The sequence below is a fragment of the Dermacentor silvarum genome, chromosome 7, assembly GCF_013339745.2.
Source record: "Dermacentor silvarum isolate Dsil-2018 chromosome 7, BIME_Dsil_1.4, whole genome shotgun sequence".
Taxonomy (NCBI): Eukaryota; Metazoa; Arthropoda; class Arachnida; order Ixodida; family Ixodidae; genus Dermacentor; species Dermacentor silvarum.
Window position 1 is genome coordinate 129,931,081 of NC_051160.1, and position 27,687 is coordinate 129,958,767.

General features: G+C 49.6%; 1 protein-coding gene across 1 annotated transcript in view; it reads left to right on the forward strand.

Moving 5' to 3' along the window:
- The first annotated feature begins 8,461 nt into the window (after positions 1-8,461).
- LOC119459172 (peptidase M20 domain-containing protein 2) overlaps positions 8,462-27,687 on the forward strand; it is a 39,531-nt gene continuing 20,305 nt past the window's right edge. The window contains exons 1-5 of the mRNA XM_037720997.2: positions 8,462-8,826; positions 10,917-11,062; positions 18,896-19,045; positions 24,441-24,582; positions 25,869-26,111. Of these exons, the coding sequence (XP_037576925.1) occupies positions 8,595-8,826; positions 10,917-11,062; positions 18,896-19,045; positions 24,441-24,582; positions 25,869-26,111 (913 nt within the window). The 5' untranslated portion in view covers positions 8,462-8,594. The remainder of the gene's footprint in view (positions 8,827-10,916; positions 11,063-18,895; positions 19,046-24,440; positions 24,583-25,868; positions 26,112-27,687) is intronic.

Here is a 27,687-nt window from a genome sequence, read left to right on the forward strand (position 1 = left end):
TGCTTCTTTCCGTTGCCTGTTTTCACAGACGCTTATGTTATCTGATTGTGTGACCAATGCGAATTATCTAGAACTTTCTGGAAGACACTCGGGCATCAGGGATTAATCTGGAACCTTCGATGACTCAGGTATAAAAGCCGACGCGTTTCGCCGCTGATCAGATTCCGACGATCGCCGACTGTGTTCGCCGCTATCGTTGTGCTTCAAGTGTAACTTGCTTTTGTGGGCACAGGTTCGCCCAATAAAGAATCAGTTTCGTCATTCCCAGTTTTACGACTGTTTGCTTCATCGTCACTACTACGTGACAATATTCTTTGTGTTCGGCTGAGACACCTTCGTTTCAACGCGGCAACCACTACGCGCTGGTTGTTTACGATATGCGAATCACCGCGTATGAAGACTCACGACGCCACCTACAAGAAGAACGATGTGGCGTAGTAGCCGTGAGCGCGAGCCAGCGTCTTCATGTTTTGTTTCCCACGCGACGTCATCCTTTTACACAAGGCGCGCATCTGCTCCCGTTTCTCTTACCACGCGACGCCATCCTAGGCCCGCGCGCTGGCGTTGGCCGCTGACGTCACGCTCCCCCACTTCGCAGCCACTGCTCGAGGCTTCGCCCCGCTCCGCGAGAACGCCCACTTATATAAAGGGATCCGGCGGCTTTGAGCTTCCTATACTTAATGTACGCCAATAAAACTGCGAAGTTACAATGAAAAACTTGTAGCGTACGAACGGTACTGTGCTCGTACTGGATATTGTCAACGTGTAACTGTGATCACAATGAGTGCTACAGTTTTTAAAAAAAAGTTGTCTATGCGTAGTTCTTAGTTTAGCTGTTAGTTGTTATTATTTATATATGAACACTTCAGCGAGAGATCTCTTTCATTAAGCAGGTTGGTCGCGGAACCGATGACACCCCAATGCGGAACTAAGTTGATCAGGCGCGAAGGCGCTCGCACGGACATCGGCGTGCTTGGCAAAAGGGACGTCCCCTCGTTCATTCGACGCCACCGACGGGACGAGTAAGGCATGGCCGGCCCCAGGAGGTCCAAGGTGTTCATGAGAAAAATTAACTACGGCAACTTCGGACACCACACCCCTACGGAGTACAACTAAGCTTGTGAGCGAGCTACCTTTACATGGCTGATACCACTGGTACTCACGAAAAATAATTTTGAAGAATGCTGGTGGCCATAATTTTTTTGACAGGGCCATCCCCCTATCAGCGAGGGGGTGATACAGAAATCTGAGGGGGGGGTCAGTACATCCGGACATCCCCCCTGGATCCGCGCCTGGCTTACCTCAGCTGCCTCCGTGTTGACAATAGATGCACATGACGCCCGGTGCGGCAGGAAACCTTTGTTTCCGCAGATATCGTAGAAGCTGACTGGTTGCTCGACACAAGCTTTGACCACAGCTTCAGAGGACATGTAAAAGCGCTTTCGAAGCTCATTACGCTTTATCCAAACGGCGCCAGCAGCGTATATGGTGGTTGTTCTGAAAACGAGACTAAAATGTATTCTAAGCTATCCAAGCTCTCCGCTTAGGAAATGAATCCGGATAAGTGTGTTGCTCTTCGTTCTTTATTTGGCAAATACTTAGAAGCAGTGGCTTGTCACGATTGTGACTCTGAAGTTCGTAGGTGTGGTCATTATCTGATTATTTTCCGCCTAATTGGTCGCGGGTGTGCTCAGTTGCAATCGACCTATGCTTGCTGCACACAAGGCTTGGAACGTAGCTGTTCTGTTCTTTGTAATAGCTTGTAGCAAATATGTAGTATCGCTAGTAACTCGCTCCTGTGGACCATTACGAAACATTCAGCTTCGCGCGACCATTCGTGTGCTGTTGGTGTAGTCTTTGTTACCCATGCTTTGACGCATTGATTCAAGTGTGCACCCATCCACATATTCTTAATACATTGTCGCTAAAGTGTGCTTAAGTTTGCGTGCGAGTTGGGGTAGATGTGTGTAGATAACGTGCGCGTAACTTACCATGCCAGGAAGCGGCGCTAGTCCCTTTGTTATTTAACTAGGGGTACTCACTCTTGCCGACGTTCCGGTGTTGAAGTCTTTGGAAGTTAGCGATACAACGCTGACATGAACGTTTGTGAATTTTAGTGAACGGGGAATTATATTTTTAACTGAGACGGGCCGGCAACAGAGGTTGCCCGTATGTAGCACGGTCCGAGAACTTGGATACATATATTCATTCCATTCCGTACTATGCCAGTCACTATTTTTGCAGTCAACTACTGCAAACACGTCTTCAATCCAGCGCTCCGCATTTTGCAGCATGAATGGAGCACAGTGCGCGAGCGAAAACCCAGTTGCATTTCCGACAGCTAATCGCACGGAAGCAGGGCAGAAGCGGGAAAAAATTTAATTATGGGCTTTTACGTGCCAAAACCACGATCTGATTATGAGACACGCCGTAGTGGGGGACTCCGGAAATTTGGACCACCTGGGGTTCTTTAACGTGCACCTAAAAGCGGCAATGGTTTCGTATTCGTGCGCTTCGCTGAGGCAACGTATGGCGCGCCGCCGAAAGCGCCATCTTGTTTCTAGTGAACAAAGTGCTACGCGAAAAGGGTCAATACAAGCCGACGCATTTTCTCAGCTAATTGCCACTCTAGCTAGTCCACTAATACTCGCCCATTTCGATGCGCCTACAGAAGTGCGCACGGACGTCAGTGGCCATGGCATCAGCGCAGTCTTGGCCCGACAACAGCGAGGCATGAAGTGCGTTATTGCATACACCAGTCGTCTGCTGTCAAAATCAAAACGCAACTACTCTACTTCAGAGCGGGAGTACCTTGCTCTCGTCTGGGTGGTCACAAAATTCCATCCCTACTCGTATGGCTGGACTTCTGGGGTCGTCACTTACCACCACGTCCTCTGTTGGCTTTCTTCACTGAAACATTCCACGCGACGGCTTGGTCGTTGGGCGTTGCGTCTCCATGAATATCGTCACGAAGCGAGGTCGGCGCAACTAGCAGGTATGTAGCTTGCATATGGTCAAAGTTCTTCTTATAAAGGACGCCATCCCGGAAACAAAAGGAGGCTAGCGCGCGCGGGAAACTTCGAGGAAGACTTGACTTGCGCCCTTCCAGGTAGTCAATCAGAGGACTGAGCTCCAAGTCGTCGCGCTGTTGTTGAGCCATGTCTGTTACTGATACGGCAGAAAGAAAACTGTCGTCCTCTTCAAGGTCAGCGGGGGCACTTCCGACTGGTGCACGTGAGAGACAGTCAGCGTCGGTGTGTTTGCGTCCTGACTTGTGAACGATGGTGACGTCAAATTCTTGCAGTCGAAGGCTCCATCGCGCCAGGCGACCTGAGGGATCTTTGAGATTCGCGAGCCAGCAAAGCGAATGGTGGTCGCTGACTACTCTGAATGGGTGACCGTACAAGTATGGCCGAAACTTTGTTATGGCCCAGACAACGGCTAAGCATTCTTTTTCTGTGGCAGAGTAGTTTTTGTCGGCAGCGGATAACGTTCGGCTTGAATAGGCAATCAGACGCTCTATGTCATTTTGCCACTGGACCAAGACAACTCCAAGGCCGAAGTTGCTGGCGTCTGTGTGCAACTCCGTGTCAGCGGTCTCGTCAAAGTGACCGAGTGCAGGTGGGGCCTGGAGAAGGTTTCGGAGGGTATCGAATGCGAGGCACTGATCCTGACCCCAAACAAGCGGGATGCCTTCCTTCGTAAGTTGGTTCAAGGGTTCAGCGATTTTAGACAAATTTTCGACAAAGCGTCGGTAGTACGCACAGAGCCCCAGAAATCGGCGTAGATCGCGCTTATTTGTTGGCACGGGAAATGTGGCGACGACGCTCGTTTTCTCTGGGTCTGGGCGGATGCCGGCATGGCTCACAACGTGACCTAAAAACTTCAGTTCTTCGTATCCAAAATGACATTTTTCGGGTTTTAGAGAAAGTCCAGCTGTTCGAATTGCCTGAAGAACTGTCTGAAGGCGCTGGACGTGCTGTGCAAACGTGTCCGAAAAGACCACCACGTCGTCGAGGTAAACGAGACACGATTGCCATTTCAGCCCAGAGAGAACCGTGTCCATCATTCTTTGAAAAGTAGCTGGCGCTGAGCATAACCCAAAAGGAAGCACCTTGAACTCGTAGAGGCCGTCAGGAGTAATAAAAGCGGTCTTTTCACGATCACGCGCGTCAACGGAGACTTGCCAGTAGCCACTGCGTAAATCCAAGGAAGAAAAGTAGCGAGCGTTGCGTATACGATCCAAGGAGTCATCTATGGTAAACGTTTTTCTTTGTGATCTTATTTAATTTTCGATAATCTACGCAAAAGCGCAAGGTACGATCTTTCTTCTTTACTAACAGAACTGGCGAAGCCCATGGACTGGTCGATGGCTGGATGACGTCATCTTTAAGCATCTGTTGAACTTGATGACGTATAGCGTCTTGTTCCTTTTGCGATACCCTATAGGCATGTTGTCGAACGGGCCTTTCGGTAGGTTCGGTAATGATACGATGCTGGGCAAGCGGCGTCTGGTTAACCTTCGTCGTTGTAGCGAAACAATCTCGAAAAGAATCGAGTACGTCCAGAAGCCTTTCTCGTTGTTCTGATGGTAGGCTCGGGTTCACATCTAGAGTGCCTTGGCAGAATGGTCTCACGGCGAAAGAGCAGCTAATACTGGCGGATCGTTGACGTCTGCAATTTCCGCAAAATATGCAATCGGGGTGCGTCTTGGAAGATGACGATATTCCTCACTGAAGTTCGTCACCAGCAGGTGAGCATGTCTGTTTCGAGGCTGAATAACTCTCCTCTGGCAGCGCTTATTTGTTGTGCAAGGAGGAAAGACAAATTTGCCTCCGCAATTACAGCGTGGGGAACGTCCTGCTCACATTCCACACCGACAAAGAGGCTGCTGCGAGGGGGCAGAGTCACGGATTCATCGGACACACGTAGCACGGTCTTCGGTACTTGGGTGATGTTGTCAGCTTCAGAAGGAAAAGGGTCCTCGAACGACACCAGCAACTCACGTAAGTCAAGGATTGCGCCGTATTCACAAAGAAAGTCCATTCCAAGGATTATTGGGCGCGAGCACACAGGCAATACGAGGAAAGACCCCGTGAACGTCGACGCACGGATTCGAATACGTGCCGTGCACATTCCAGTTGGCATCACCAGATGGCCACCTGCCGTGCGTAACTGGGGCCCTTGCCATGGCGTGGTGACTTTGCTCAATTTAGATGCCAGTGCGCGGCTCATAACTGAATAATCGGCACCGGTGTCGACGAGGGCAGTGACAGCATGATTATCAAAAACTACGGCGATGTCGGCAGAAATAATCTTAGTACTGTCGGAAAATAAAGAAAAATCGGAACGATCGTCGTCGGGTCCTTGCGTCGAGGGAAGTTCTTGGAATGTTCGATGGAAAGCGACTTCACCCACAGAAGTCGCGGTTCCTAGTTTCCCCTGTGGGGACTCGGTGAGCGATTTCTTAGGGGAGCGTAGGACGACGAGGGCAAGCTAGGTGACACGGAGCGGCGAGGGGATGGTGATCGCGATTGGCGGCGATGAGCAGTCGATGGAATTCGCTGGCCCGTCAGATACGCTTCGATTTCGCGGGGACGCTCACCGTAACGTGGGCACCGCGCGCCGGGATGGAAGCCGCGGAGACCTAGCTGGCGGTACTGGCAGTCGCGGTACACGTGACCCGCTTCGCCACAGTGGTAGCATAGCGGACGGTTATCCGACGAGCGCCATACACTTGCCTTAGTTGCGCTCTGTCTTGAGTGGTCAGGTGGTCGATACGTAGGTACGCTCGGGTACCTTGAGCCGGATAGCGGATGCGAAGAGGTGTCCGGGAGCAGATGTGTAGCCTGGTCCACTGTACGCATGATGGGATCTGTAGATGGTGGCGCAGGAGCCCTCAATGGCGCTGCATAGGTTAGCACAGGGACCTCAGGTCTTGGTGGTGCGAGTGGTTGCACCGCCTGTCTGATTTCACTTCGGATGACGTCTGAAAATGCTGTCATGGGTGGTTGGGGTCCCACTGGTGCCACTGCTTGGAGTTGCCACAGTTCGTCACGCACAATGCTTTGTATGAAGTCTGCGAGGGCCTGCTTCTCGCTGTCGAACCCAAGAGAGCACGCAGTAGCCGTGATGTCGTGGCATTCGTACTGTGACGACCGCTGCTGGAGAGTACGCTCCATCGTGGTTGCCTCACTCACGAACTCGGCCACAGTTGTTGGTGGATTGCGTACGAGTCCGGCGAAAAGCTGTTCCTTGACTCCACGCATTAAATGTCGCACCTCCTTTTCCTCGGGCATTGCAGGGTCTGCGCGTCTGAAAAGACGAAGCATGTCCTCGACAAACATCGAGACTCTCTCGTTGGGCCGATGGTTCCTAGAAGAGATGGCTCTCTCCTTTCTTTCGGCGTTGCGGTACGCATCGCGGAGCTGTCGGCTAAACTCGTGCCATGTCGCAAAGGAACCCTCATGGTTCTCATACCATGTCTTCGCAGAGTCTTCTAGCGCGAAGTAAACTCTCCGCAGCTTGCGAACATCATCCCAGTGGTTGATGCTGGCAACCCGATCGAAGTGGTCCAGCCAGTCTTCAACATCTTCAAAAGTGTCTCCGTGGAACGGTCTGGGCGTCTGTGGCGCATGAAAAACATGCGGGAGAGAATACTGGGCATCGTGGGTTTGGCTCGCCTGGTTTGTAGTGGTCGTTGACATTGTTGTTTTCGGGTGGTAGACGAATTCGGGTGGTAGGCCTTGCAGGCCGCGGCTGCTTCTTGCTGTGGGAGCTGTGGCTGTCTGTGAGGTGCTAGCAGTGACGGCGGAAACATGGGAGCGAAGGTGCATTTACCCAGCAGCTCCACCAGTAATGTCGCGCGCGAAACAACAGAGCCAGCCAGAAGTCCACGTCTTTACTGGAACGAGACCAAAAAGAAGAATGTTCTCTTCTTCTACCAACCCCCAAGCGTGTACGTGCCACAGCAGATGGCTCATATGTGAGGGCATGTGCCAATATTCCTACTGAGTTGCGTGAAAGTCTGGCCCAGGTCACCAGGCTAAAGAAGCCTGCATCAACAACGCTTCCCGCAGTTTATGTTCCGCAGTTCACCTGCATGCCATTTTATCAACATTCCTCTAGCGACCTTCAACTACACTTGTAAGGGACAGAAAACATTTTATTTTGTTGTTGTTCGCGTACACGTTCGCCTAAGCACAATTGCTGCAATTTGTATTTTAGCTAAGGAGTTTTACTCATATAAAAAGAAAACTGTAGCTCGATATCGCGCTGAATTTTGCGAAAATTGTTCTTCCTACGAACCAGATAGGTATGGGCAGTATTTCTGAGGCTGGCTATAGTTAAGGAGGGACTATTTCACTAACAAAACTAATTCCACTCCTGCCGCATTAGCTTAGAAAGTACGGCGCTGCGCTGCTGAGCTTGAGCTGGCGGTTTCGATCTCGGTCGCAGAGGCTGCATTTAGATGGGGGCGAAATACAAAAGCACTCGCGTACTTAGATTAAGGTGCACGTTAAAGAAACGCTAGTCGTAAAGAACTCAATCCGGAGCCGTCCACAACGTCGAGCCTAATAATTGAATCGTGATTGTAGCTCGTGAAACCGCCAGAATTAATTACCTCATTCCACCACACGAGTCTAATGGCCGGAGAGCCCTGCTTAACTCACGATAGACATCTGACCCCTTTCGGCCTTCCGAGATTTCGCTTTGTCTCTGCTGCTTTAGAAACGATAACACTGCGGCACCTTCTTATACCGGCCATGGTGTCTCAATGGGTATGGTGTTCTGCTGCTTAACAGGCGGTCGCGGATCCGACTCCCGACCACGGCAGCCGCATTTTGATGGGGATAGAATGCAAAAACGCGCCCGTGCCGTGCTCTCGGCGCACGATAAAGAACGCCGGACGAACAAAAGTATCCTGATGCCACCCTCCTCCCCCCCTCCCCCCCCCCCCCTACGACGTCCCTCATAGCTCGTGTGTTACATGCGGATGTTACACTCTATGAATCAGCACTGGCTGGTCGCTAAGTGTCGCATCTCTGTGCCTACAGTGCTCAAAGCTCGGTAATAGCGCCGCAATTAGGGCGGATCGTTTTCTGTCGTTCCTTTCTAATAAAAAATCGCTCTCATCCGGCTTTCAGCGATTTATCATGAAGCCTCCCCCCTGGCGGAACGTTAGCGATCAGGCCTCATGATGCGAGAACAGCTGTGCAACGGCGCCAGGCTGCACAGACAAAGGAAAGCAAGAATACACATTGCTGAGTGTTTCTCTTTCGTTGTTTTTTTTTCTTTTTCCCAGTTTCCGCTTAAGCATATCCAGCGAATGAGGCCGGAAGCCGACTTTATTAGGCTATAAATTCTCAAAAGTTACTTGCAGTAACATTTTTTTATTACTCGTAAGCAATGCTACCCGACAGAAGAACCATACAAACAGCTCAGAAAGAAGCCCTGCCTATGTTTACAGCAGACAACCAGTGCGCCCGCCCAGCAGACAACCCTAAGAGACATTAGGCAGCGGATCAGAAACATATACCCGAGATGGTTTCTCTGTCAGCACAGCTCGCCCGCTCAAGAACGTCCGTTTAGTCATGGCCGCCACAGACTTTGCGCCTCTGGTGAATAGGGTGGTGGACGACCACGCCGAAGAGCTCTGGGAGCTGAGTCGCTTCCTGTTCGAGAACCCCGAGTTGGCTCTGAAGGAAGTCAAAGCCCACGACAAACTCTGCGAATTCCTGGAAGGGAAAGGCTTTGTCGTGCAGCGAGAGTACTGCTTGAAGACAGCCTTCAGGGCGGAATTTGACGCTCCAGCGGGATGTGATGGTGAGCTGAAAAGTTTCTTGGTGGGCTGCATATTGTTACGTGTGGAAAGACACACACGAAAGAGGCTATTTACAATATATTTACACTGGAACCAAACCACCAGGCCGACACCTTGCTCGCGCCAAAAACCCAGACACGCTTCATCGTCTTTCTCGCGGCGGCTCGTCTCGAGCATCTCTAGATGATATCGTAATACAACCCCCCCCCCCCCCCCCCCCCCCCCCCCCCCGGCAGCAAAAGCGCCGTCACGGTGCTGTTAAATATCCAAGGCGCTTGGAGAGTTGTGGGGTTTGAGTCGGGCGACGTGGACAATATCACTGGTTGTCACAGCGGACGACGTAGTGGGCGTGGCTAGAACTATTTCATAGGTGACATCGGCCACTTGGCGGAGCATGCGATCTGGGCCTGTGTAAAAGGAGAGCAGTTTTTCACGAAGGCCAACTTTACGCGAAGGTGACCAAAGCAACACGAGGGTGCCGGGCGCAAAATGCACATCACGGTGACGGAGATCGTAGCGTTGCTTCTGTTTGTCTTGGGACACTTGCAGACGAGCACGCGCAAGTTGGCGAGCATGGTCAGCACGGGCGATTGCATCACGAGCATAATCGCTAGTTGAAGCTGTGGTGGACGGAAGCACAGTGTCTAGTGGTAACGTCGGTTCTCGGCCATACAAGAGGTAAAACGGGGAAAAGCCAGCAGTTTCAAGACGGGAAGAGTTGTACGCAAAGGTAATGTAAGGTAGAGCCAGGTCCCAGTCACGGTGGTCGGATGAAACATATTTCGATAGCATGTCTGTAAGGGTGCGGTTCAAACGTTCAGTGAGGCCGTCCGTATGTGGGCTACGGTAGGAGGTGGTAATTTTATGCTGGCACGCATGATGTCGTCAATGACTTTTGACAAAAACGTACGGCCACGGTCGGTGATCATTTGACGCGGAGCACCATGCACCAAAATGATATCGTGTAGGAGGAAGTCCGCAACATCAGTAGCGCAACTCGTCGGAAGAGCGCATGTTATGGAGTAGCGGGTCACGTAGTCCGCAGTGACGCCAACCCACTTGTTTCCTGATGTAGATTCTGGAAATGGACCGAGAAGGTCTAAGCCGACACGTTGGAAGGGCTCGGCAGGGATGTCGAGCGGCTGCAGGTAACCAGTGGGGAGCTGGGAAGGCTTCTTGCGTCGTTGGCAATATATACGGTGTGGTTCACTCTTAAAGGCTACAACTAATTCCTGCGGCTGAGCACCAATTAAAGTGGCGAGACGGATTTCTGACTTGCGGCAGCCGCGTTCTGAGGGGGGCAGAATGCAAAAGTGCTCGCGCACTTGGATTTAGCTGCAGTATAAAGAAGCTCCAAGTAATTAATTGTGCTCCACTATGTCTATAGTATACGCGTTGTTTTCGGGCGTTCAGCCTCACGAATCAACTGAATCAATTTCACGCGTTAGAGGCTAGCTACAGCGACACCATAAATTGTCGTTTATAGATATGGAAGCACAGAATTGCGGAAAGAAATTGGCGGCGAGTTCTACCTGAACTGTTTTGAAAATGATTATAAAGTGCAAGTTTGAAAGCCTTGAAACTACAGATTTGGTTAATATCGACGCTGTGATGAAGGGTTTCGGTTTAGTTTTGTCCAGCCGATGTTCTTTAACGTACATCTGACTCTCGGCAAACGATCGTTTTTGCATTTCGTCCACGCCGGTACGCGGCCACCGCGAAGGGTATCGAACCCACGACCTTTCGCTCAACAGCAGAGAGCATTAGGCATTGAGTCATCGTGGTGAGTGTTTCTGGCCTCTAAAGGCGTCGCCGTACTTCTTGACCGAATTCCTGAAAGCCGAGTAGCGCCTCTCATCGCTTGTTTCTCACGCACAAAAAGAAACTTCTTACGCTAAAAGTGCTTGATCACAGTGAAATGTGATCGCGAACACACTAATAACGAAGGGTACTTCCGTTTTTCTCAATAACATGCCTTCATGGTACACAAATATATATACCTAAAACGTGACCACTAAGCAGTGAATTGATGATGTTCGTGCTCAACTTGTCTTGAAATTTACATGCTTCTCGCGGCTCAAACAATGCACAGGGCCGTGCGTGGCGTTGCTCTGTGAATTCGACGCCCTCCCAGACATCGGTCACGGCTGCGGGCACAACCTGATTGCCGAAGCATCGGTGGGCGCCGCTCTCGCTGTGCAGGAGGCGATGAAGTCATCCAAGGATATACGTGGCAAGGTGCAGCTCTACGCATCCAACTATACAGCCCATAGGAACAGTATCCTCCTCGCTAACGCGGAAAGCTGTAGCAGTCGTAGTACTGCCAAAACAAAGGCTACCAGAATGAACAATGCATGCTTAAAGTGATGGTTCAAATATGAGTTCTTTCAGGTCATTTGAATTCGGCAACATTAGGAGTGTAAAAGTGAAAAAAAAGTGCATGTGTGTGAAGTGCGGAAACAGGTCCCGTGGTAGGTATAGAGAGGGGATGAGAGAGCTGAGCAGAACAAGTATATATATATATATATATATATATATATATATATATATATATATATATATATATATATATATATACTTGTTCTGCTCAGCTCTCTCATCCCCTCTCTATACCTACCACGGGACCTGTTCCCGCACTTCACATACATGCACTTTGTATCTATCTATCTATCTATCTATCTATCTATATATATATATATATATATATATATATATATATATATATATATATATATATATAGTCATATTGCTACACGCGTGTGGTATTTGATTGTTTGACCGAGGCGCGCGGGCGCCATCACTCGAGAAAAGAAGAGGAAGAACGAGCTGGGCTCGCGCTGTGAACCTAACCGGTCAGCGCTGCAACCGCTGTTGTAAATACAACCTGTAAATAGTTGCCCGCCTTACTGACTCGTTCTTCGCGTAACATCGTGGTGGAGGTGGCACGTTCCCCGTCCTCGCCACGGAGCTCCGAAGCGGCCGCACCGTCGTCCTCTCCGCCATGGCGTCCGATGGAAACACCCCGTCGCCACCTACACCTGCGGCGCCTACCACAACGTACGTTACGGTTCCTAGTCTCCGGGATCCTGGGACATTCTCCGCCCAAAATGGCGTTGACGTCGACGACTGGCTCAGCGTGTATGAGCGTGTTAGCCGCAGCCACCACTGGGACCCTACCATAATGCTTGCCAATGTGATATATTATCTGGACGGGACACCGCTTGTCTGGTTTCGCACCCATGACGTTGAGATATCCAGCTGGGACACTTTCAAAGAGAGGCTTCGCGACCTCTTTGGCAACCCGTCAGGTCGCCAACAGGCTGCGCGAAAGGAGCTTGCTACCCGTGTCCAGTCGTCGACAGAATCGTATGTCGCCTACATACAGGAAGTGCTCGCGCTTTGCCGGAAAGTCGACGAGCACATGACCGAGGTTGACAAGGTAGGCCATATCCTAAAAGGCATCGCGGACGACGCCTTCAATTTGCTCGTCTATAACGACGTCTCTACTGTCGACGCCATCGTCAAAGAATGCCGCCGCTTCGAGGTAGCCAAAAGCCGCCGCGTCGTCCCACAGTTTTCCCGGCTCCCAAACACCCCTGCCACGTCCTCTTGCTCCGCTCTTCCTGCCACACGACCTTTTCAAGAGAACGTCACTCGTATCGTTCACCGTGAGATTGAAGCGGCGAGTCCGGCCCCCCTTCATCCACGACCCCTCGACGGTACCTTTGACCCAGCGGCCCCTACTATTTCCGTCATACAAGCAGTTGTGCGGCAAGAAATTGCAAACCTTGGCATCCCTACCGCCTGCTCTGTCTCCCGACCTGATTCGGCATCAACTCCCATGGCCACATCCTTCAACGACCAGTATTTCGCTCCCCGACCACGCAATCCTGCTGAATGGCGTACCCCCGACGGCAAACCGATCTGCTTCCGCTGCCACCGAGTTGGTCACGTATCCCGCCACTGCCGCAGCACCTGGATGCCGCCGTACTGGAGCTCCTTCCCTGCTCCTCGCCCATACGCCGACGCTCGACGTTACTCACCTCGCCGTCCGTACTCTACTTCTGATGCCCCTGACAGCCGCTCCTCCGGGCGATCGCCGTCGCCTCAACGCCGTCGCTCCCCGTCACCCCAACCTCGCCGCTTTTCCTCGCCAAACCGCCGGACGGAAAACTAGGCCATGCAGCTCTTGGAGGTAGTGCTGCATCCCGTCCGTCCTGTACAAATCCTCCGCTGATGCTCCTCACGAACGCGAACCTAATTGACGCAGACGTGGACGGTGTTCCATTCAAGGCATTGGTTGATACTGGAGCCCAAGTGTCCATAATGAGCGCTAATCTTTGTCGTCGCCTCAAAAAAGTTCTTACGCCTGCCATCACTCGGGCCGTACGCGTCGCCAATGGCGCCACTGTTGCCGTCAGTGGTATGTGCACTGCGCGCGTAGGAATTGCTGGCCGCCACGTTCCAGTCCTGTTCACCGTGCTGACCAGTTGCCCTCACGACCTCATCTTCGAGCTCGACTTTCTGACGACGCATTCTGCCCTCATCGACTGTTCCACCGGTACGCTGTGCCTCGAGCTTCTTGTTTCCGACGTTCGCCCCGAACAACCGAACACCCTTTGCACTACAGCATTTGTTCGGTTACCTCCAAAAGCCCTAACCTTCGCCGAATTGGCCTCAACGGCAACCGTACCTGATGGCGACTATGTCGTTGCACCTATTCGTGACGTCCTCCTGGCGCGCGACGTCTCTGTGCCACACTCCGTCGTTACCCTTGCCGCTAATCGGATGTGTCTCCCCGTCATCAATTTTGGCTTGACGAAGCAAGTGTTACCTGAAGGCATAGTGGTGGCCACGCTCCGGTCTGTGACAGACGACCACGTCACTGCTTTTGCAGCCGACGCGTCTCCTGATCCTCCTGATTACCCACAGGGTGCCGTGAACCTCGACGGCACATTACGTCCCATGGTCGCTCCGGACCTTGCCCCTGACCAAGCAGCCGCCCTATATCGCCTTTTGTTGTCCTACCGCGACATATTTGACACTGAAAATCGTCCACTTGGTCAGACGTCCCTTGTTCAGCATCGGATAAACACTGGTGATGCTGTTCCCATTCACCGCCGACCGTATCGTGTGTCCACGGCAGAGCGGCAAGTTATTCAGCAGGAAGTAAACAAGATGCTCACCAAAGGCATTTTATTGCGATAGCAATTATATGGACACTTCAAAGCAGATTTCTGCCGTCGGCGTCGCCGTCGCCGTCGCCGTCGCCGTGAGGTTCCGTATGACGTCAATGGAGATGAAATCGTCGCCGCGCGCCGCCGAACGCTGTATGTGCGAGTGAAAGGGCGCGAGGGACGCGCGCTTTCACGGGGAGTGAACGCACGGCGGAGGACAAACGCGCGTTCTGTGCCGTGCTCCCGTAAGGGCTGCAGAAGTAGGCGTCTCTTTCCTCCTTTACAATCACCATATATGTAGAGCAAACGCGCCTTCTTCTGACGCACGAAAGGCCGCGGGGGGGGGGGGGGGAGGTGCAGGGAAGGGAGGCGACGTTTAGCTGCGGCACCAAGTGCCTATTTATATCAGAGGCTCCGGCAACAGTCACCAACGCCGCACGCATTTTGTGTGAACGCGGGCAAAACGCCGACGGCGTCGACAACAGTGCTGTGTGTTGCCGGTGCTGCTGCATGTCCAAGTTTGTACAGCGGATAAAACTACTATCCTTACTCCGTATAGCTCTCTACTAAGTTGCTATCGCAATTGATGCTTCGCCTTTCGGGTGAAACTGCGACAACTTTTTTGAGCCCTCGTCGAGTCCTTGGGCGTCGCCGGTCGTGCTCGTCAAAAAGAAAGATGGCACGTGGCGTTTCTGCGTTGATTACCGCCACCTAAACTGAATCACTAAGAAGGACGTTTACCCTTTACCACGAATTGACGACGCTCTTGATTGTCTTCACGGTGCCAAATACTTTTCGTCCATTGACCTTCGATTTGGTTATTGGCAGATTTCCGTCGATGAGCAAGATCAAGAAAAGACCGCTTTCGTCACTCCAGATGGCCTCTACCAATTTAGGGTTATGCCGTTCGGTTTATGCAATGCCCCCGCCACGTTCGAACGGATGATGGACTCTCTGCTTCAAGGTTTCAAATGGTCAACTTGCCCTTGTTACCTCGACGACGTCCTTGTGTTTTCTCCTACATTTGAGACACACCTTGAGCGCGTTGCAGCCATCCTTGACGTCTTCCGCAAGGCTGGACTCCAATTAAACTCATCGAAGTGCCACTTCGGGCGCCGACAGATTACAGTGCTCGGCCATCTCGTCGATGCTTCCGCAGTACAACCCGACCCTGAGAAGGTTCGAGCAGTAACGGCTTTCCCTGTACCTCAGTCTGTCAAAGACGTCCGGAGTTTTGTGGGGCTCTGTTCTTATTTCAGACGGTTCGTGAAAGATTTCGCAGCAATCGCTCAACCACTCACAGAACTTATGAAGAAAGACGTGCCTTTTACGTGGGGTTCCCCTCAGGCTGCCGCATTTTCACGCCTTATCACGATTCTGACCTGTCCACCGATCTTGGCCCACTTTGACCCGTCCGCACCTACAGAGGTCCAAACCGATGCCAGTGGTTATGGGATCGGCGCAGCCTTAGCGCAACGACAACACGGACACGACCGCGTTATAGCCTACGCTAGCCGGCTCCTGACAACTGCAGAGCGCAACTATTCGATTACCGAGAGCGAATGTCTTGCTCTCGTCTGGGCTGTTTCAAAGTTCCGCCCATATTTATATGGCAAGCCCTTCTCAGTAATCACAGACCATAATGCGCTGTGTTGGCTTTCGTCGCTCAAGGATCCCACTGGCCGGCTCGGTCGTTGCAAGAATATCCCTACACAGTGACGTACAAGTCGGGACGCCAACACCAGGACGCCGATTGCCTCTCTCGCTACCCAGTCGAAGACTCGACCTCTACGTCTGAGCCTGACGCCGACGCCTGCGTTCTCTCTGTTTTTCCACTGGTCCATGTCGCCGACGAGCAGCGCCGTGACCCGTCCTTGCGTGTCATCATTGACCGCCTGGAATCTCCACTTGTCGACAGTTCCCTTCGCTTATTCACGCTTCAAGATGGCGTACTCTACCGCTACAACGTTCACCCCGACCGCCCAGCATTACTCCTTGTGATCCCTAAACACCTTCGCTCGGCTGTTCTCCACGAACTTAACGACCTCCCCACTGCCGGTCACCTCGGTGTGTCACGTACCTACGACCGGATCCGCCGACGCTTTTTTTGGCCTGGGCTTGCTCGCTCCGTTCGAAGATACGTAGCTGCGTGTGATAAATGCCAGCGACGCAAGACACCATCGACGCTACCTGCTGGGTACCTACAACCAATCGACATTCCCGCGGAACCATTCTTTCGGGTTGGTTTAGATTTACTTGGTCCCTTTCCTCTTTCTACCTCTAGGAACAGGTGGATCGCTGTGGCCACAGATTACGCCACGCGCTACGCCATCACCCGAGCGCTCCCTACAAGCTGCGCCACAGATGTTGCCAATTTTCTTTTACGCGACGTGATTTTATTACATGGAGCTTCGCGACAACTTCTCACAGACCGTGGCCGGACATTCCTGACAAAAGTTATCGCGGACATCCTGCAGTCTTGTGCCACGAGGCACAAGCTATCCACGTCATACCATCCTCAAACTAATGGCCTCACGGAGCGTCTTATTCGCACTCTCACAGACATGCTCGCGAAGTATGTCTCTTCAGACCACACAGACTGGGACCTCACTCTGCCGTTTGTCACCTTTGCCTATAATTCCTCGCGCCACGACACAGCCGGCTATTCCCAATTTTTCCTCCTGTTCGGCCGAGAACAAGCACTGCCCCTCGACACAACTCTCCCTGTTCACGCGGCACCCACCAGTGAATATGCACGTGATGCCGTCGCCCGCGCTGCTCACGCAAGGGAAATTGCCCGTGACAGCCTTCTGAACTCCCAAGAGAGTCAAAGGCGTTTGTACGACCAGCGACACCGAGACGTGCACTTCCCGCCTGGTTCTTTGGTGCTTCTATGGTCTCCGTCGCGTCAGGTCGGCCTGTCAAAAAACTGCTGTCGCGTTACACAGGCCCCTACCGAGTGCTTCGTGCCGTGACTCCCGTCACATACGAGATCGCCCCTGACGCCCCATCTGCTTCCCAGTTCAGCGATATCGTGCACGTTACACGACTGAAGCAGTATCACCCTCCCAGTGATGACTTTTAGACGCTCCGGGACGTCGCTTCTGCCGCCGGGGGATTATGCTACACGCGTGTGGTATTTGATTGTTTGACCGAGGCGCGCGGGCGCCATCACTCGAGAAAAGAAGAGGAAGAACGAGCTGGGCTCGCGCTGTGAACCTAACCGGTCAGCACTGCGACCGCTGTTGTAAATACAACCTGTAAATAGTTGCCCGTCTTACTGACTCGTTCTTCGAGTAACAATATCATAAGAAACAAGGGCACCAAGGACAGCATAGGAGAAATTCCGTGTGCCTAATAATTGTATCAAAGAAATAATACAGCAATGGAAATGAAAATAAATGAACAAACAACTGGTCGCATGTGGGGCACCAACCCACGCCTTTGGGTTACGCGTGCATTGCTCTTACCAATTGAGCTACCACGGCGCCGTTTTCCCAGCTACTTTCTGGGGTACATATGTTTATCTACCAGAACTAAACCTGGGAGCGTTAGCCAGCGCCACCACTCACAAGCCTTGGCGGCGGAGCATCCTTTCTGCCGCAGGCGTCACATGTACGTGAGTTTTTTGCCACAGTTGCCACAGTTTTTGCCACAGTTTTTTTGTACGTGAGTTTTTAAACCCCCACATGCTACCTGAAGGCATCCCATGCTGCCGGATTCGAGACCCTTGCTATGTAATGAACAAGTCGAAAGGAAACACAGGGGCCCGATCTTTATTTATTTATTTATTTATTTATTTATTATTTATTTATTTATTTATTTATTTATTTATTTAAAATACTTTCAGGGCCCGAAGGCACTACAGAAAGGAGTGGGGAAAAATGACTAGACGTGCAACTAACAAAAATAATACAATACATTTTGTAAAGCGATCTTGAACTCGTGATCATCAGTTATGCTTGCGATTGTGGAGGGAAGGTGGTTCCATGCGACGCTTGTCCTAGGAACAAAAGAGTCATTACACAATTTTGTGCGACAAGACGGTAGACCAACCTTATTAGTCATATCACAAGACGCCAACAAACATGTACACCAAGTACAGCTTAGAGGAAATTACTTATAGTAATATTTAAATAAGGAAACGATGAAAAATGAAAATGAAAGTTGATGAACAATGGATGAAAATGAAGAAAACTCTTATTAACGAAAGCATTTGCCCGGGGAGCACAATGTCGAAAACAACATGTCATTTTTCATACAGGAGGTCATACGACCCTGTGTAATTTTTGAATATTCCATGTTGTGGGGCATGCGAGATTTCAAGTAGAAAACGCACTGTATTGACGTATATTACTTTATTTTATAGTTCGCTGGGCTGACCCCAATTTCCTTTAAATAATGTGGCCTCTTATTTTTTTCTCACCGGTTAGATTTACCTTCATTGGTCAACAATGGCATGGCAAATGAGAATATTACTTGCATTTCAGGGATATTCGCTAAGTTCACTTTGATCCCTCAGAAGTGCTTCCCAACTACACTCTAGCTCATTCTTACACTCGGACTGACAATTGCTTCCTCGTGATCCTCGCTTTCACGATAAGTTTACTCATTCACTAAGTCCGGTTACTTATAACCATATAGTCAACTTAGTTCCTGCTAATGAGCTGCTGAAGTAAATTATTTTCTGATGCTAGCTTTCAGGTTGGACATTCGTCGCTCCTCGCCAGAACAGTGACATTTGTTCCTTCCATCTCGCTCTTTTATTCTTTTTTAACTGCTATGCCCAATTATTCCAAATCTGAGCGCGTAACGCCGGCTACAGCACAACGTTTCTTGTGTCGAGTCTTCTGTGTCTGCGTTGTAAACACGTCTTTTGTCTTGCCCTCGACAGCTGGTGGTTCTTGGCACGCCAGCCGAGGAGTCCGCCTGTGGCAAGGAGCTGCTCATCCGCCAGGGGGCGCTCGACGGCATCGAAGTGGCGATCATGTCGCACCCGACTCCCGCCGATATCGTGGCGCCTTTGTATTCAGCGTTGCAGGAGGTGAGAGGGAGCTTGCCATCAGAGGCTCTGGAAGTATATCGGATGTGTGGGGCGACATCTGGGGGTTCATGTCGCATCGTGCAGTTCATCTCTCTCTCTCTCTCTCTCTCTCTCTATATATATATATATATATATATACTCACTATATTTAACTGATTTTTATGAATGAAGACTATTAATAAAACACAAAAAGGGTGATTTATATAATGTGCGGGTATTTCTGGTGTCCGGCACTGTCGGAAAATCCGCGGATTGTGGGTTAATTTTAGTATGATACATCTAAGAAATTTCATACATACTTCAAATGATAATAAACTGTTACCTCATTAGAATTTTGAGGAGGCCAGAACAGAGCGTGCAGATGCGATGTTCGTAGGGTCGGTTGAGTTCTCCAAATACACGCCTACTCCTTTGGCAGAGCGCATTTTAAGGAAATCAAACTTGTCGCGCACACCCTGTTAAGCTTTTTCAACGACCACTGACGAAGCGCACTGCAGAGAAATGAAGGCTGCAGTCGGATAGAATCTTCGGAGATTTGTTAGTGGAAACGCACATATGGGTGCGTTCTCACTGATAAGAACGTTACTGGCCCTCCAAAGATTTAGAGAAGCGAGAAATATTCTCGGAAACTATTGAGTAGAGTTTATATCTGTGATAAGCTCACTCTATGGGACTTTTTTTTTTTTACCTGCTTTGGCCAATTTAACGCCTGGGTCCATGTACAGCTGCAGCGGAAAAGATTAGCACAAGTGATCGATCACTCGAGCAGATAAATTGCGGTACGCATCGCTGTTGTTCTCTAGCACGCCTAAAATGAGAGTGCCAGACAGTCCCTCTTTGAAACATGAATCATCTGGCACTTTAGACACCAGGGTACACGGGAGCAAGAGCGCGGCGTACCGTAATTTCCCTGCAATGGTCATCGGTCGCTTGTGCTAATCTTTTCCGCTGAACCTGTACGTTCATTTGAATCTAATCCGTGCTTTCTTATGTGCCTTGATTTGAATGACGTTACGTGACCGGACTTCACGCTTACCTTAGTGTACCTATGTGACTGAACTTCTTGTTGCTGTGTTTCTGAGTTGACTTTCAGTTTTAGTGTGGCATTAGTGTGCTTATATGACTGTTATTGTGATTTGGAGTCGACTTTTACTTTTATAGCGCGTAGGTTAATTAATTCCCCCCCCCCCCATATCTCTATCTAAAACGAAGTAGCCCGCGCCAATTAAGGCGACATTTCCTAAGTAGCATAAAAAAACGTCTCAGATAAAGAACGCACAAGCTCCCAGAAAATTTTGTTTCTTTTGTTGAAGTTGTTGATGTTGTTGATGGAAGGAGTGGCTAGCCTCACGTGTGTTGTGAGGGGAGAAGGGAGGGGGTGGGGGGGGGGGGTCTGAACAGCATTGAGTGTGGGGGCATGCCGCCACTGGTTTAGAACCTGTGGGGGCGACTTCCCCCACTGCTCCGGCGATTCCGGAGCCCCTGCGTGCCATTACACCGAGCGCACATGTACGGCGCGTTGTCTGTGCACCCCAAATCGAGACAGCCAGCTTAAACCAGTGGGATCCATTCTGCATAAAGGCACATAAGACAAAGAACACTCTCCGAAGCTCAGGTTAGGTTAGGGGGGGGGGGGGACAACAAGAGCGTTTGTCTTGTATACGTATTGCTACCTCTGTTATTGTTTTTATTACGCGCTCATTAATATTTTCGATAGCTGTTCTCATAGAGTAGGCCCACCATTACTACCCCATCAACAGTTAGGACAGGATTCTAGTCATGGATTGAAGTAGCCAACGCCGCAGGCTTGGCGCCAGCCGTGATCGCATCGGTGGATGGACACTGTAATCAAACTTTGGGGGCCATCGTCATGTTTCAAGGAGGTGTTGAAAAACTGCGTGGTCTTTGAGGTCGGTGTGGCAGATTGGCTAAACGTCTGGGGACATCGATGTGCCCCTAGGAGCCGGCAACTTTCATTCTGGATGTGTAGGTGACCACTGCAGGAGCAGGTGTAGATCAATGATCATACGATGAAAGCATATGACACATCGCCACCACATTTCCCGAAGTCGGGTTTGGAGAATAACTGTGTGCGTGCGTGCGTACGTGCGTGCGCGCGCGCGCGCGTGTGTTTCGTGGTGGCTGGCGTTGAAGGAAACGAGGCTCGGACGGCATAGGTTCAAGCAGTGACAACCCATTGCACTGGGACTCAGGCAGTCAAAAATTGAACTTAGCTAGTTTTCAGAACTTTTACTGCATCACACAAGCCCAAATTCGAAAAAAAAATACTTCGGAGCCCAGGATGGAAATGGAAGCTTTCTTTAGAATGTATCTTGGAATTTTCAGCTTCATGCCGTGAAATTAGCCAAAATATAGTTCTTAAAATTATTTGCCAGCCTAAATTGTTCAACTACTTCTTTTTAACTCTCTAGTTACACAATTACTGCGAACAGCAGGTATGAGTACCAGGGTCCTCAAAACTCTGATCTCAACTCTCACGTGGCCTTGAAAATAGCACACTGCAAGAGGCGGTCTCACCGCGCTATGCAAGCCCAAGCGATTACACGTATCGCACATGGTCTCGTTGTTTTCAAGCTTTCCCGTAAACGTGAACTGGACGCTACCTAATGCCGCCTGAAAAAGCTATTGCAGTACATCCCGAGTTTAGTGATACGCATTTAATTATAAGTTAATGTTACCCTGTGACATTGATGCACACTTATAAATACGCAACACTTCTATAACACTGTAACCATTATGCAAGAATATTGTCTTTAGAATGCGCTAGTACGTTATACATCCTGTTTTTGGCAGGGGAATTAAGGCCCACACCAGTCAACCTCATTCGAAAATGGCTCCATTGCAAGAACACGCTGTACAACTGAGCCCTGGAAACCAGATTTTTATGCACTAATAAATGCGAATATTAGACGCCCAGAACAGGCACTGAGAGCCTAATTTTAGCCACGGCAGCGGCGTGAATAATTACTGTATATAGTAATTAATCAAGCCGGGCGTACGTTGTGAGCACTTTATAAAGTGCTCACACACGTACGCCCTGCTTCTTGTATTGAATGTGTGTAGCCCATTTTCGTGGAAAGAAAAGTGACGTATAGCGTTCAGGTTCCAGGTCTGAAAAGCTGTAACCACGTTGTGCAAGCCATCGTTTCACAGGTCATCACTGCACACAGGAGAGTCCGCTTTTTTGTCAATCTGCACACTGTAGCCGACAATGGATATTGATACGGAACAGCCGTCACAGTGTGGCTTCACCGAAGAGGACGCGTTCCCGATTGGTATAGGGTCGCCATCTTGGCCACCGTTAGCTTACGCGTAAATATATTGTAAGTACGCCGCTTGTACATAAGCTGCACGTAACATTATTTGGTATAGGTGCTGGGTACTTGGGCGTCTCGCGCACATATGACTGCGTACGCCGTCGCTTCTTTTGGACGGGTCTCGCCCGCTCCGTGCAGCGTTACGTTGCAGCTTGTGAGCCCTGTCAGCGCCGGAAGAAGCCCTCCGCGCTTCCAGCTGGATGTCTCCAGCCAATCGACGTCCCGCTCGAACCCTTTTTGCCGACTTGGTCTAGACCTCCTTGGGCCGTTTCCTTTCTCGGGCTCCGGAAATAAATGGGTCGCCGTCGCTACCGACTATGCTCCGCGGTACGCCATCACCAGAGCCCTCCCGACAAGTTGGGCTACGGGCGTAGCTGACTTCCTTCTCTACGGCATCATTTTAGTACACGGTGCTCCGAGCCAATTACTAACTGAGCGGCACCTCAGGGTATCAGTGAAACCAGTACGTTGTCACAGTACGGGTTTCAGTCTGGCGTTTCAACAGAAAGTGCTTTTCTACATCAAAAAGAATTATTTATAAAGAACGCAGAAGCAAAAAAAATACTCTAGTAACACACTTCGATTTTTCTAAGGCATTCGAATGAATTAACTATAATACTCTGTTAAAAAAAGCTATACTGTTACGGCATACGCGGTGTCATTTCAACTGTTAGACAAAGTTACTTATCAAACTGGCATCAGTGTGTATGTATTAACCGAGAGTTGTCATTGTCTAAAGGTGTTAGGAATGGCGTACCACAAGGAAGTATACTAGGGCCACTTTTATTCGGTATTTTCAGTAATGATATTGTAAGAGTTGACAGCTCTGTAGATTACGTCGTTTATGCGGATGACACGTCTTTATTTTTTATGGTAGAACCTTTGACAATCTTGTTATATCTGCTAATAAATTACTAGCTAAAGAAAATATACCTATGGACTGTTAAAAGTCGCTACACATAAATTGATCTATGACTAAAGCTGTACTGTTTCGAGCGAAATCAAAATGTTGTAAACTATCTCAGAAATTATTTCTCAACAGTAATGAAATCGAACTTTCCCCATCCGCAAAAACACTTGGTGTTATCTTTAGCGAATACTTGTTATGGGATTATCATACTGAGAACACCAGTCAAAATCTTTCCAGAGTGTTAGGCGTATTGCGTAGGTACCTTTGCCTTAAAAGCTTTTAGTGTACAATGCCCTTTTTTTCTTCTTATCTACATTATTGTTATCGGATTCGGTCAGCAGGCTCTAAAATATCTTGAAATACTTTATTCACACTGCGAAAAATTCATTACGGTCTATTGAACGTGTCTCTTATAATGCGCACACCTCTGAATTGTTTAAGTTTGGGATCTTGAGAGTTGAGTATTCCTACGAATGCCAGCTCTTAATTGTCGGCTTTTAAATCTGAAATAGGCAGAGGCATTACGTACATACGTAATTTAGCTGCCTTGCAACCTAATACAGCCTGTCGTCCAATTTAACATACAGATATTTGGTATGTACTATGTCCTCGAACTAACTATGGGGTTCAAACTTTTCGTTTCTGTCTTCAAATCTCACAATTGAGAACTTAAGTACTTTATCAAAAACAGAGTTATATAAAATGAAGTGTTTATTTCAACAATTATAAAACATAGTTTTTGTGTTAAGTAAATGTTTTATTCGCTATTTCTAGTTAAATACCACATATGTATATGTACTTTTATGTACCGTTGTTTTCTGCTGCCTGTGATTGTTTTTGTTTCGTTTTATTGGTGATGGGACCCGTCAAGCTTATGCAGCTTTTTTGCTGTCGTACCCAACCACAAATGGACATTTCTCGTGTACCATGTGGTTGAATAAACTCAAACGTAAACAATACCAGGCCGTTTGGAACTAGAGCCGAGGCGAGTTACGCCAACCTGTTTGATGCGAGGAGTGGGTAGACTCGCCCGACTCTTTATGGAAGATGCCTGTTAACGGGATGGGGTCGTGCCGGGTCAGCTCTACTTCTGACTCGACCCGCTCGCATCGAGTTCGTCTAAAGAAAGCTTATGTTCACTGTGCAGCTCGTGGTGCGATTCAAAGGCAAGTCTGCTCATGCTGCTGCTTACCCTTGGGAAGGCGTGAATGCCCTCGATGCTGCCATTGCTTCCTTCGTCAACATTGGCCTCCTCCGCCAACAGTGCAAGCCATCTTCCTGGATTCACGGTACGGCTTCAGGTGACAATCGGGTAGTGCCGCGACAAAATACGTCGCAGTATTGTAAACGGAAGCTAGCAGTGCATTTTAAGTCCAAGTACCAAATGTGTACAATTGCAGTCAACGTGAAATGAAGCAGCTATCTAGGCTATACGACCGGTGTTTCGGAAGTCATCCTCATGAAATAACGGTAACTTCTGGTGTCTCACATCTTCCAATACTCCTGTCCGTTTTAGCCGTTTTAATGGCTGCAACGAGTCTAAACAAAACTTGATTATTGGCTCTTGTTGTACATCGAGTTGCTGTTCTATGTTATGCAAAACATTTACATAAGTTCTATCACAACAGCCATAATACCCTGCATGAACGCGTATGTGCAGGCATTCATGACGGGTACTATGCTTGTTCTAGTTTTTCAATGACGATTCGGACTCATTATATTCCTTTATGTTTGGTTCTTGCGCTCCCCGTTCCGTGTGGTTGCATGACTTGGGCGCATATAAATTGTGTTACCTCTAGAAAAGTTCTGACTTCCGAGTACAGCGCTTGCCCCATCAGCTTCATGTTTTGTTGTCCTCGGCTCTGTTTGTGCAGTGACCCTCAAAATGAACTCACACTCACTCGTGTAACTATCGGATCTGGTAAATTTTATCATGCTAGTATTCAAGACCCGTCAGGACCTGCGAGATTTTCGTTCCTAAGAGCTTTTTTTTTTCATTGACTGGCCGACCTTCTTAAATCATAAGGTCCTTATCATGAGTTCTCCGCTACCATAGTTACTGCGGTGTCCGCACCCTGCCGCGTGATGACACTTTCTATGTGCACCGCTGCTCTCTTGCGTCTACGGATGGAAGTGGTGGAGTCGCTACGTGCGGTCGCTGTAAAGTGACAAATCAGTCATCAGGGCTGCTATATTCATTCGTTATAGAGGCAAATTTGTAGCAAGAGTTAACGCTGTAAAAGCGTTGACAATACACGTGACATATAGTTATTAGGCCGGGACATGCGAAAACCTTTGTCAGACAGGTCATTTCCTGGCAGAATCCTCTGTTGTGGAGGCGTTAGTTCGTTTCTAAAAGAGAACACGAGGTGTGTTGAGAGTTCGCGAGCGGGTCACAGTGTGCACGAAGTCGCAAGTTTATACGAGGTTGATAAATGAGAATTGAAAATGTAGCGCATGATGCACGCGCACGTAGTTGTCAAGTTACAATATAAGTAAGCATCGCGTACTTAGAAAGTTAGACGTGCTAATTTGTGGTGTAATCTTTATTTTATTTTAATCTGCGTTCGCAAAGGTATTATCACGGAAGGTGGCAAGTATGCCAACGTCATCCCGGAGGAAACGGAGCTCCGCTTCTGCGTGCGCTCCGACTCCACCGCGGAACTGATATTGCTTCGGGACCGAGTCGAGGCCTGCTTCAAGGGCGCAGCCGAGGCCACAGGCTGCGAGGTAAGCATCCACAGGCCGCCTACTTACATGGACGTCATCCAGAACGCCACCATCGCTGCCTCGTACCGGAAGCACGGCCACTCTCTCGGTGAGATCACGCACCGTCAATGGACCTCAAAAGTATACACGTAAAAAAACTGTGCAAACACTTGGTACGCCAAAACTAAACGCGTAGAGCACGCCAATCTGTGCCGGCCTTGTTAAGTCCGCTCGGGTAGGTGGCATCTGTCCACCATATGTTTCTCCATCGCTGCTCATACCTCTCGGTTTGATTTACGTTTTCAGAGTAAAATAAGCAACGCCTCTCCCACGTGTCAGGTGGCCGTAGCTTCAAGGCATGTCTATGAACAGTGGTGTGAATGGGGGTGGGGGAAGGCTGAAATACGTAAAAAACTCGCCGGGCACCTAGTTCTTCTCATTCACCACGAGACCTCATAAACAAGAGCGACGGCAGCAAGGAATCGCCGGCGTTCGGCAGAAAGTTCTTGTTCTCACACTTTCTCTCCGTCATCTCGGTGTTTGTTGCATTCGATTATGTTTACACGGTTCAGCAACGAAATTTATCACGCGTAAAATGTTTCAGTTTTGTTTGTCCGCCATGTAGCATACGAGTTAAAGGCATTGCACTTAGGTTCTGAATGCCACTTGCCGCTTCTTTAGCCATCTTGCTCTAGCTAGGGTTACACGACTGCACGAGGGAGTCGCGTTGTGTGCTAAAGTTTCTGCGGCTTTCAAGCACTGATTATGTTAACTCCAGAGCGTTAAGGGCCTCGTGTCGCAGAAACTCCGATGTCGGCGTCGGCGGCGTTGTCCGTTAGAGAAAAATCATCCTGAACCGCGCATCTCGAACCACGCAGATCCCCCGCGTGGCGCATAGGCGTTACGGAAAAAGTAAAATGCGTCAGGAAATTCATTACGTACAACTTACACACAACCTACAGACATGATAGCGTCGGAGTGTAATTTGAATGTACGAGGAAACATAATTTTTTTGCGCGGAAACTCAAGCACAAAACACTTTTCCAGTTTCCATTCGAGGTCTGTCTTAGTGGGAGCGGCGCCCCCGCTCGGTTCCTTGCAACACCATCCAGATGGCGCTCGTCTCCATGTATCCGCGGTAGCGGCGGCGCCCGCTGGGAGGGGGAAGAAAAAGAAAGAACCAGAAAGCTCGCTTTCGTGCATAGCGTTCAGCGCCAACGTTTTCAGGTAAAAATTACGATTACATAAGCTGCAGTTGCCGGGAAGCGTGAGACGCAGTCACGGATCTACGAATGCTATCGCGTTCCACTCTTAAAGGCGAAGCTTAAGCGTCCTCCGAGTTTGGATTTATACGCCCGGTAAATCGTCGCACCAGCTGTCGCGCAGTTCATGTTCTTGGATTTATTTTATGCGTGGCTTCACGAATGTCGAAATGGTGCTAGTCGCTTCATGCTGAATGTTTGTTTATTTTTTACAGCGAAGCTGTCTTTGGCTAGGATCCGAGGTTTTATAGCGTCCGCACAGAAAAACCATCCCCTAAAAAGTGAAAGTGAAAGAGCCAACAACAAAAGCAAACGCATATCGCCGCTCGCGTCGGAGCTCGGTTTGCGGCCACCTGTGTCTAAATGTAGGTGTCTCTGTGAATGTATGACGTAGTGCGGAACGTAGTGTGTGCCTGATAGGGC